Genomic DNA, 12,004 nt, shown 5'->3' with positions numbered 1-12,004 from the left:
CCACAGAATGCTAGGACTGGAGGGGACCTCAAGAGGTCAACGAGTCCAGTCCCCTGTCCCCATGGCAGGACCAAATACTATCTAGACCATCCTTGATAGACATTTATCTAACCTACTCTTAAATATCTCCAGAGATAGGGATTCCACAACCTCCCTGGGCAATTTGTTCCTGTGTTTGACTGTCCTGACAGTTAGGAACTTTTTCCTAATGTCCAACCTAAACCTCCCTTGCTGCAGTTTAAGCCCATTGCTTCTTGTTCTATCCTCAGAGGCCAAGATGAATACGTTTTTCCCCTCCTCCTTGTGACACTCTTTTAGATACCTGAAAATGGCTATCTTCTCTTTTCTAAACTAAGCAAACCTAATTCTTTCAGCCTTCCTTCCTAGGTCATGTTCTCTAGACCTTTAATCATGGTCTTCTCTGGACCCTCTCCAATTTCTCCCATATTTGCTTTTCTTGCTAAACCTCGGGATGGTTTCTTCCTGTGCCTTTAATAAGGCTTCTTTAAAATACTGCCAGCTCTCCTGGTCTTTCCTGGACCCACACTAGCTATTTACTGTGCACACTAACAATAGAAACAATTTACAGGGAAAATAAAGATTAACTTGGGAAACGTTCAACATCTAACACTGAGACGAGCAGGTACCAAGTACCGTCACTGGCAGCAAAAAGGAACTGAAAGTTGAGGGAACTGGAGATGCCCTATATAGTGCAGCATATGCATGCTGCTCCAGAGGGCACCTGAGCCAGCTCCTACAGGTACCACTAAAGGAAAAATCTTTATACACAGCCACGTTGAATGAACATTCTTTAAAATCATTGAAGGAACTCAAGTTAAGCCATGCAGCGTGCACAAGTCCCAGTTTTTAGAACCCACCACTTGGCTTGTCGGGCTTCAGCTCCTCACAGAACTTCCAGAACTGATAGAAATCTTCAGGCATCCTGAGCCTATAGCAACTTTCTACTTCTTGACGCAGCTGATCGGGAACATCTGCCTGGTTGGACCGTCTCTTCTTGGCTTGGGTTTTCTCACACTGCAAGCAAACATGGAAATGTGCATTTCATTGCTAAGGCAAAGGAGCAGTGAAGAGAACGGCTGTACTGGAACCCAGGCTTGGGGTCCTACCAGATGGATGTGCGGGAGAAGGCGTGCATTAGTGATGGAGAAGGAGATTGACGCACAGGGGAGGGATTTCACATGCGGAATGAGACAGGTTTCAGGAAACCTAAGACAGATGGACTGAAGAGAAGCCCGTGAAATGCTCATCTCACTGCGCAGCCTGATAAGAGCCCTGCCGCCTCCTCCCCTCCGGGCACGGGAGACACCGTGAGCCCCGCTCAGCCCTGGGCAATAGCCGGGGGGGGGGGGGGGAGCTACCCCACTGCGCGGCCAGCACCACGGGCCTGGGACATTCACCCCCCCAGAGACCTGCTGGGCGCAGCCACCGCGCCGCGCCCCGCTACGGTCCCGCAGCCTGCGCGCCCCGGGCCGGTGACACCAGCAGCAGCAGCAGCCGACTCGCCCCGCCTCCCTCCCCGGCGGGTACCTGCTCCGGGCCCGGCTCCCCGGCGCGGGGTCGGCGCTTCCCGCCTCCTGTCATGGTCCTGCCGCCGGCATCCGCCCCTCCCCTTCCGAGGCCATGCCCCACTGACGTCACCGCGTAGCAGCGCGGATTCCCCCCCCTTACGACCCAGCCCCCCGGGGTGCCCCGTGCGGCTCAGCGCATGAGCAGTCGGGTTGCTCCGGGCCGCCGCCAGTGGTCAGCGCGGAGCGGCCGCGTCACATGAGCCGCCTGCAGCCAGAGCGCGTGCCCGACGCGCTGGAGATGGGCGCGCGGCCCGGCCTCGGTCACACACGGGGGGGTGCGCGCGAGAGGCGCGGAGAACACTAACCCCCCCAGCGCCGAGGTGCGCGTGGAGAACTCGTGGCAGAGGGGGGAGGGGGCAGCGGCGCCAGGTGCACGCGGAGTATCGGCCTGAACAGAGGGGCCCAGGGACCAGTCAGTCTCGCGGCAGGACCTGAAAGCGATTGAAACGCGCTACTGGTGGGCACGTGGCGGATAACAGGGTTAAGGGAGGGGGTGGCGTTCCAAGCCCACCCTTCCTGGCATGGGAGCGGCTCAGTGCGCTGCTGTTCTTCCCTCCCCGCCATCCCAGGCTGGAGCTGCATCATGGCAAACTACCCTTGTCTGGATGGCTCTACCCCTACTTCTCCCATTGGCCAGGGATTGCATCCATTGGGGTCTGCAGGGGGCCATCTTCCCCTTGCTCCCCCATGGGAACTGCCCCAGGTAAGCACACTGCACTGAGTCCACTCATGTACCCCAAACTCCTTGGCCCCAGCCGCACGCCATAGCCCTGAGCCCTCCTTCCTGCACCCACTCTCCTGCCTCAACCTGTAGCCCTTTCCTACACACTCAATGCCTGATTTGTTTTATCCAGTCACAAAGCCTGGAAGGCCCCACAAAAGTCTAATAGCTCTGGGGCTCCAGATGAGTTAATCCAGCCTCATTGAAGAATAGCCAACAAGGATTTCTCAAGAACAAATTATACCATGTCAGTTGCAACTGTTTTTTGGGGGGCAGGTTTTTATGCCTCTTAAATGGGGGAAGCAGTAGATAAAGTCTCTTAAAAAAGCCACAACAATATATTGGGACAGTTCCACATGGCATAGACAGACTAGCTAAATGAGGTCTAGATGAAATTCAGGTACAAACTGGGTGAGAGGCCTATTCTCCAAATAGAATCATAGAGCTGGAAGAGACCTGAGGAGATCATCAAGTCCAGCCCCCTGCCCAAAGCAGGACCAATCCCAACTAAATCAATCCAGCCAGGGCTTTGTCAAGCTGAGACTTAAAAGCCTAGGGATGGAGATTCCACCACCTCCCTAAGTAACCCATTCCAGTACTCACCACCCTCCTAGTGAAGTAGTTTTTCCTAATATCCAACATTGACCTGTCAGCCGATGGTCAGGGTAGTGCATGTGTGTGTGTTACACCTGAGTCTTCAACTGCAGAGACACAAGGCCCCATCGCAGTGGGCAGTCTAGGTGAGACTGACGGGCGCCCCGAAGAGTTTAACATCCGTGTCTTTACCGCTAGGATTGGGATCCCTTCGCGACGGGCAGCCAACAGGCCGACAGATGCCCCAGAGTTTACAGGGAGAGCCTATTACACCTCAGACTTTGACTGCTAGGATACACGATCCCTTCGCAGTGGGCAGCCTGGGGAGGCTGAGAGATGCCCCAACGGATCTGTCCCCTGGAAGTGACATGATCCATCACTCAAGCTCTCCCAATATCTGTCCCTTATGACAGGCTGGAGTTCTTTTTAAAGTTGTGCTTGGTTCCGTTACAGGAACTGAAGGAGTCAGGTCACAGCTTAAACAGTTACTATTTTATTGTTACAGGGTAAACTTAGCTGTTAAATGCTACTACTGTGTTACAGATAACACAGCCACTACAAAGGACAGGACAGAAATTACACTGATAAGTCATTTACAGGTACCATGAAACCCTTTTGGTTCTCTGAGCTCTTGCAAAATAGACACCTAGGTGTCTATTTTGCATGCATATATACCTGCTAGCAGGTATATATTCTCACCCCTGCGTTCCAAACTTGGCATGGCCAAGATGGGGTTCATGTCTGGCTACAACCTCCCCCACCATAACTTGAGACCATTGCTCCTTGTTCACTACTGTGAACAAACAGCCTCTCTCCATCCTCTTTGAGACCTCCCTTCAGGAAGTTGAAGGCTGCTATCAAATCCCCCCTTGCTCTTCTCTTCTGCAGACTAAACAAACCCAAATCCCTCTGTCTCTCCTCACAGGTCATGCAATCCAGCCCCCTAATCATTTTGGTTGCCCTCCGCTGGACTGTCTCCAATGCATACACATCCTTTCTGTAAATACTTATAAGTAGTTTGCTGTCAAGCTGGAGGAAGGTTCTAGTCTGTTCTTTCAGGAGTCAGTTTTGGATTCAGTGTTAAGTCAATACAGTGAAGTCGAAACTACATTTATAAAGCTGTGGAAGAGGCCACCGACAGGATGAGAATTCAAGAGGATTCTTGCAGATTGGAGAATCTCTGAAATCAACAAGATGAAATCCAATCAAAGCAAGTGTGACAAAGACCAGGCAGAGTCTAGTCTAGAATGGGTGATCCCTGCTCTTCCAAAAGCTGCTTGTATGACCAGTCGCTTTAGGTGAGTCATTTGGGGTCTGTCCCTTAGCTCTCCATCTGTCAACTATTGGGGTCTGTCCCTTAGCTTCCCATCTGTCAACTAGAGATGCCTCACTCCTATGAGGTCAGGATAAATTAATTACTCATCTCACAGTGTTTATGGTATTAAGTACCAAGTACTTAGATAGAATGAGCTATACTGAATGATCATCCAGCACTATCTCTGGAAAGCAGTTTGTTTTGAGCCCGCACAACACAGTAACAAGTCTTAAATTGATACAGATTACACACAGATTTCAAACTGCTCTAATCTCTGGAGTCCCACTTTAAGTGGAATATAGAATATAATATTGAGAGAGTGAAGGGAGGAGTAACAATGCAGATGAGGCTGATGAAATATTACAAAGGTTTAATATTTACTAAAGTCTAATTATTGGATCTTAATAGAGGATATATCACTGAAATATTACATTTTTTAGTTACAGTTAGAGACTAATTCACAATCTTAAGAAAATGCTATCCTTGATAATTTAGTGATTTAGAGCAAGATTTCAGGGGAATTTCATTCCGCTAAATAGTGATTCAGAAAACATTATAATTGATCTTATTGCTAGAAAAACCTCTCTTCTCAGCCCTACTCTGTATGGCCCATCTTGAGCTTTTGCTATTAAGTATCAGTACACTAGTGGTATGTAAATTGCATATCTTATTTTGAGTTAATTTTGAAATAGAGTGCTACTCTGAAATGTCCCTAATCCTTGTGGAACAAGGTTTACAGAGATGTCGGAATTGTGAGCCCATTATATTTGGAAATAATGGTCTTGCTCAAAAGACACAAAATAGCTATTTTGGGATGCTTCCGGAATCCCAAAATAGGTCCACAGTATAGCCTAGTAGATTCCAGTGAGGGACAATTCACATTCGCAGGAGATGTGAAGATAATGTAACAAATAGAGGTTCTTATTAGAAAATTACATTTATTAACAGCTCTTTTAAGCAGTCACTCACTCCTAGCTATTTTTAATAAATTTGTCTCATTTTCATTGTAGTATCTTGGTTGAGATCAGTGATGTGTGTGAAGGAAACCCCCCCCCCCCCCCGAGAGATTTGCATATTACATAGCATTGTGGTCTGGTAACTTTGGTTGCCAATTAACACCCAGTTCTATGCTACAATTCAGCTTTTCCCTGAAGACTGTTACAGCAGATGGTCTGGAGAAACCTTTCAAAAGTTAACGTCCTGAATCAAACTTTAGCCTCTGGCTGTTACTGAATTTTGTAGATGTGGGGCTGTGGGAGAAATCCTGATGTTTATTGTGTATCTGCCTGCTATATTTGACTTGGATTATCCCCCACCTCAGATTTCTTTCACCAATTTTACATTCAACTTGGCCACAATGATGTTTGAGTTTGCTCAACTTGGGAGAAGCACAAATCATTTAGCTCCCTGGCATCACAACTCAACTGTTGGTATATTGCAAGAAGCTATGTGCTGGTGGCTGTACCAGGGACACACATGTAAGAGGGGGTCCCCATGCCAGAGTGAGCTCTCAAGAAGCAGGAACCAGAGCTTCATTAGCTCTTGGGTGGACTTAAAAGCATTCAGGTGTCACATGAATCTTATTGCTGTTCATCCCATCATGTAGGCTTCCACACTTACGGAGAATCCTAGGGGACAGTGATATGGAGAGGTATAATATGTGGGGAGTGACAGTCAATAGGGGAATCTCCCTTTGCACTAGGGGGGATGAGTGTATGACCTATCTCTCTACCATTGAGAAACCAAAAGCCCTTGAATCTTGGAGTGGGGTGAAATGTCTGATTCAAATCTGGATCAGATTTTTATGGCTAAGGAACATATCTGCTCCAAGAAATATGAAGTACCTCTGCTGATTTCCTTTTGCCACAAGAGGGAACCATTTCAGTTCTTATAAGAAATTGGCAAATTATCAAGTTTAAGAATTGAATTTAAAAAAAAAAAAAAAAAAGTACAGTATTTTGATGGTTAGCCAGGCACCTGGGTGTTCATTTGAATCATTCAATAGGTTTCCTATTGCCTTTAAACCAAAATAGGCAAATTAATTTATTATTTCACAGTCATATGCTTATATTTTAAAAAGTGTCATTGGAAGAGCTAAAGCTACTGAGTTTAAAATATATTTTAGTTAGCGTGTATTGCCAGAACATGTACTTACACATCCAAAATTATTTAAACAGTTTAAGACTACTTTCAAAGACAGACCCGGTACTCAAATATTGTACAAAGGGTTAACTCTACTACTAAGATTGTTATTTACTGAAGTTACCTTTGCAGGGCAATTTTATATTTTCAGTTTCAATGGAAATCTTCCTCTCCCTTTCATTGCTCTGATATCAAAGTCAGACTAAGAGAGGAACTTGGAGATAGTTATTGTAAGAGACTAGACTAGTTGCCAGGAGGATGGAGAGTGAACAGCACTGCAGTGTAACTGCAAAGACTCAGTGCTTCTGCTGAGTCACCACATCACTGCTCCTCCTGGAACTCTGCCCTGCCTCCTCTGCAGCTCTGAGGTAGACTATATAAAATCCATATGAATAAAGAAAACAACTGCAGAGAGATGGGGGGGGGGGGGAGAGGAAGGAGGAGAGAAATCTTGTCATCCTGCAAAAAGACTCATCAGGATACTGCAAGACATCTACCCTTGGAAAAAATTGAGATTCAAGCTGACATTTCAGATTAAATATTTAAAAGAAGGCAAATAGAAGAACTCAAATGGAGATACAAGGAAATAAATTTGTCCTTGACTATGAAGGTTTCCACCTTCATACGCATACTTTACTCTGAGTTATGTATACTGGTTGGTATAAGTTTAGCCTTCACTTGGCTAATTTAAGTAATTACTAGTCTACACCAATTATATTATTCTAGCTCAGCTAACTCACATCTCAGAATTACCTGAATATTTGCTATAGGCCCAACAATCTGAGCCTATACATCTACTCTGTCATTTAAATCAAAGTACTAAAGCAAGACCACACTTGCCCATATGACGTGGCTTGAGTCCTATTACTTAAGGATTTTGAAGGTTCTCATTTTAAGTCAAGTCTTGTATTTAGGTGTAAGGCCACTCCCAAACCAAAGTCTTGTCTGCTCTGATCCAAGTAGAGAAACATACTATTTTGAGCATGCCAAAAATGTGTGTAAATAGCCAAATGCTACAGCTAGTGTATTCTTCGAAATTCAGGACTGCTTAAAAAATGTGAGGCTTTGGAGAATTACTACTAAGGGCTTGTCTCGACTCTCTTGGAGATCAATCTCCCGGGTCTAGTAAGGGCCCACTAAATCAGCCGCTGATGGCACCCCCTGTCGACTCTGGTAATTCACCAACTTGCAGCAAGTAATCGAAGTAGACAGGAGAGTTTCTCCTGCCCGCTTCCTGCAGTGGAGACGCCATGGAAACAACCTAGGGTACATCAACTCCAGCTATGTTATTCATGTAGCTGGAGTTGCATATACAGATTGTCCCCAAGTTACAAACGCATACATTTACGACTGTTCATATTTACGACCAACCTCCTATACAGCTGGAACCCAAGTTACGAATGAAATCCACATTTACCAACAGCACGGCCATATGTCAGTGAATGTGTTCATAAGTCGGATTACATCGAGTTACGACCAAGTGCTTGGAACGTAACTCATTTGTAAGTCTGTACTTGGTCAACATTCTTCCTTAGTGTAAACCTGGCCTAAGGAAGGCCATTTGCTGCTGTGAGTAAATGGTTAACAAATGCTATCACAACACCTGTATGGCCAATACAAACCAAAACACCTTGAATATGCCTCATGTTACTAGAAAGCAAACCTGTACACAGTACGCTGAAAACACTAGTCAAGGCCTATTTGGCCATGTGTCCAGATCTCACACGAAGGATGTCAATATCTGCATGCAAGAGAAGTTTCATCTTCTGTAGCCTTTTTTTTTTTTAATTGGCATGGAAGCAGAAGCTGCAATTCTCTCCCACAAAATCTGAGAAAAGTAAAACCTGGGAAGTTACATGCCAGTCTTATCCATCTTTATTTCTAATAGGGAGGTAAAAATCCTGATTCATCAGTTAACCCATTGAACATTAATTGATTGAACCTTAGAGGAACCCAAGGAGGATCCAATCTGGGGACCACTCCAGTCTGGCTGGAGCAGCCTCCAGACCCCTCTGCTCAGGGCCCCAGAGCAACCCCTGACCTGCAGCACAGAGGAGTCTCCTGTCCATGACAAGCGGGGAGCTGCTCCAGCCCCCATGCGTTACCTGTTAACCAGAACCAGTAACCATTACTTGTTTAGGATGAGGCTGACTGAGTAACCAGTTAACTATTACATTACTGGGATGTGAAAGGTTATTCATCTCTGTGCCTGGCAATTTGGCACTGGATGTGTTTTTTATTCATGAACTGTTCTTTGCTCTTCTGTGTGAGTTGTACCTCTTTCTTTATATTTCCCCTCTTCCAAACTTACACTCTTCCCTCCATGCAAGACATACAATAGTACTTGTATGGGTTGCACAAATTGATTGAATTTACTCTTCTTTTCATCAATCATGTCTAGTTACTCCAAGTGGTAGCCTAATAGATTTTTATACTGTTGAATAGCTTCCCAAGCAAAGCGGTGGGCACCTCTTCACAAGAAGTTTTAAACAATAGATTGGACCAAGCACTGTATATGTGCACATGCACAGAAATATCATTTTTATGCGTCCCATGCATAAACCAGAACTCAGGCATAGGTGCAAGCCAAAAAAGCAAGTGACAAAACCAATATATTGAACCTACATCTTACATAGAAGTTAGTCTGACTAGGATATTTTTATCATTAATGGATTGCACTAGTAACTTCATGGATTGTCAAATAACATTTCAGATACTTGTTAGTACTGTCACGTCAAGAACCAGCACAATTGGTACCAAATTAACATGTTTAGATTCTGAAATCCTTTGCATAGAACAGGGCAGCAACAACACTATATGCTTCCTCTCATTTTCATACTAATGGCTCAACCCTGTTCTGGAAGGACTACCCATAGAGTGAGGTGATAATTCCATTTCTGTGATCTAGATCATTGGACTCTGTTGCCACACACAAGGTAAAAGTTAAGTGTCTCTTTCAATGGGCACTATTGACTAGGAACTCAATTTTAAAATGCTAATTTGTTTCTCAGAGATAACACAACATCCACTGAAGGGACACAACTCTCATTTCCAGCCTGGGCCAGGTTAAGCCAGCGACCTAAAAAAAGTCAAAGATTACATGCCTCTAATTCCACTCATTTAAATCAGTCAAGTCATTCTAGTATAGCCCATGGGTCTAATCAGGCAACTGAAGCAAGAATTAGTCCTAACCCTATTACCGATCCCCCAAGCCATCCAGAGATTGTGACCTTGTATTCATTCAAGAGCTTGTTTAAATATATAAGGAGATTTACTAAACATCAAGGCTACATCTAGACTACAGCCTGTAAAAGGGATGTAAATTAGACGTATCGCAATTGCTAATGAAGCAGGGATTTAAATCTCCCCCACTTCATTAGCATAAAAATGGCTGCCGCTTTTTTTCGGTACGGAGCTTTGCCGGAAAAAAGCGCCAGTCTAGACCCTGATCTTGTGGAAAATAAATCCTTTTCCGAAAGATCCCTGCTTCATTAGCAATTGCGATACGTCTAATTTACATCCCTTTTTACGAAAAAGGGATGTAGTCTAGACGTAGCCCAAGATTCAGCCAGTGAACAGTTTTAGTTAAACTACTCATGGTAATAATTGTTGCTGTACTAATTGAAAGACTTGTTCAATCCCAACAGATTTATTACTTAGTTTAGTGCAAGAAATCCAGTTATATTTAGCAGTCTTCATAAGAATCACATTCCTTCCAACATGTCTTACTGGCCCCAAACAGTGCAAAGTGAATTGAAAGTAACAAGAAAAAGAAATGCTAAACTGGATTTGAACAACTCTCATTCACAACATTCAAGTGTAATCTTCACACTGTTCATGTGTAAAGGCATGCTTTGAAAGATTCCACACTATTTTTTTCCAGCAAAGTAACAAACACAGTCATATTGCATTAGCTCTAGTCCCACTGAAGTCTGTAACACTTTTGAAAGTCATACCCTTAGGAGTCCAGCACATATCTGCTATACTACCAGGGCCATATTTGTCCCTGGTATAAACTCCCCACAAATTTCTACCGAGATCTAAAAGAAGGAGTTTTAGAACACCCAAATTGCTTGCACTCTTCTACATTTGTTTTGAAAAGTGTAACATTTTAAAAACCAATATTTCAGTGTTTTCACCATCAAGGTTGTATTAAATGAACTTGTGTCTATGCTGAATAGGCCTGTTTTTTCCCTCCGACATGCTAAGCATCCATAGCTTCCATAGGAGTCAGTGGGATTTGTAAGTGCTCAGTAACCATTTTACAGCAATTGCCAGCAGAGGTAACAGCTTTGTAAATGCTGCTGTAGACAGAGCACAGACTCTAAGCAAGTTTCCATGACCTGATGGTAAAACAATACTCAAGTTTTTCCTGATAGTGGAGGGTGTCATCAACTGTGCATTTGCACCACTGCTAATAGTTTCTGAATAGCAGTAATAATAAATCAATATTTGTATGTCTGTAGCACCTTACGGCCAACTTGGGGCCTATTTTGCTAGGTATTGTACAAACACAGATGTGAGTAATCTCTTTCGGACAAGGATGATATTTGCAAATATAGAGGTACACTATAGGTTTGTCTATACTAGAATCCATTGGATGTTGTAGTTTAGATGAACTAGTAACAATACTCAAGCATTATTATTGAGCAAAGACAGGTAATTAAATGGGGAATAAAGACACCTGACTTGTACCAAATTAGAGGGCAGAATTTTTCCAAAATGGACACCTGCAAGTGTCAGAGCTCAAAAAAAGATATTCTTACTAGAGATGGCCCAAAGCCACAACCCATTTATCAGACACAGATGCTTTGTCTAGTTGGGTATCATTGAGAGAGAGCTAAATTACCTCTGGTTTTGGTTATGTTAACCAGACCCATTTTCCTTCTGGTTTTACCTGTCCTGGTCTTCACCTTCCTTTCACCCCCCAAATATTAGTCCTCCCTAACATGGAGCTCCCCAGTTCTCATTCCTATCGGTCATCAAATATTCAGGTCCAAGATTCACTCTGAAAATAACCAAAACATGATCTCTCCTTTTGTGTTTTTTTTAGGTGCTGCTTCCCCCAAAATAGACTAAAATCTGTGTTAGAGATTGATTCCTGTCAAAGGATGGAATCTCACTCTCTGTGCCATTAGCCCACCCCAAAATAGAACCAGAAAAAATTCTTCCCCCTTTCTAGGACATAAACTTAAATGAAACCTCCCCATATCCAGGATACAAACAACCATATTAAAAATTTCACCATTCTGCCACTCAAACAGGCTTCAAAACTAAGTCCTCCTTGATAATCTCAGGATGACATCTTTTCCTTCTCAGAGCTGGGGATGGATGGAGGTTAGCCTCATGTTTTCCTTATGTTAAGGGTGTCAGCTGCAGCTGGGAGATTAATGAGTCTCAGCTGCAACTGTTCCACAGTAATTTAACCCCTTCATGTCTGATTTCAAACCTCAGCAGATGAGATTTGGGGATTTAGGATCCACTTAAAAGCCCACATCCCAGAGACTTCCCAAATACCCAGATGGACAGTACAGCTTAGCATGGCCTCTTTTTTCCTTCTCCAACTTTCACCTCTTTACCTTACTCTCTTGTTTTCTCTCAAGCTGTCTTTAAGTGGGGAGAGAAAGGGAATTTAACTGTATC

At 44.1% G+C, this 12,004-nt stretch overlaps 1 protein-coding gene across 2 annotated transcripts in view; it reads right to left on the bottom strand.

Annotated features, from left to right (window-relative positions):
- The window catches only part of HPF1 (histone PARylation factor 1), a 29,547-nt gene extending 17,818 nt beyond the window's left edge, over positions 1 to 11,729 (bottom strand). Inside the window, exons 1-2 of one of the 2 annotated variants that reach the window (XM_006111675.4) lie at positions 11,607 to 11,729; positions 879 to 1,035 (exon numbers count right to left, since the gene is read on the bottom strand). In XM_006111675.4, the coding sequence (XP_006111737.1) occupies positions 879 to 1,035; positions 11,607 to 11,609 (160 nt within the window). In that variant the 5' untranslated portion in view covers positions 11,610 to 11,729. Of the gene's footprint in view, positions 1 to 878; positions 1,036 to 1,548; positions 1,691 to 11,606 lie in introns of those variants that run through there. The other variant, XM_075930196.2, reaches the window with a different exon arrangement.
- Positions 11,730 to 12,004: the final 275 nt, after the last annotated feature.

The sequence above is a fragment of the Pelodiscus sinensis genome, chromosome 4 (genome assembly GCF_052426305.1).
Source record: "Pelodiscus sinensis isolate ZL-2025 chromosome 4, ASM5242630v1, whole genome shotgun sequence".
NCBI lineage: Eukaryota > Metazoa > Chordata > Testudines > Trionychidae > Pelodiscus > Pelodiscus sinensis.
Note: the sequence above shows the minus strand (reverse complement) of the source record. Positions and strands in the feature narration are given on the sequence as shown.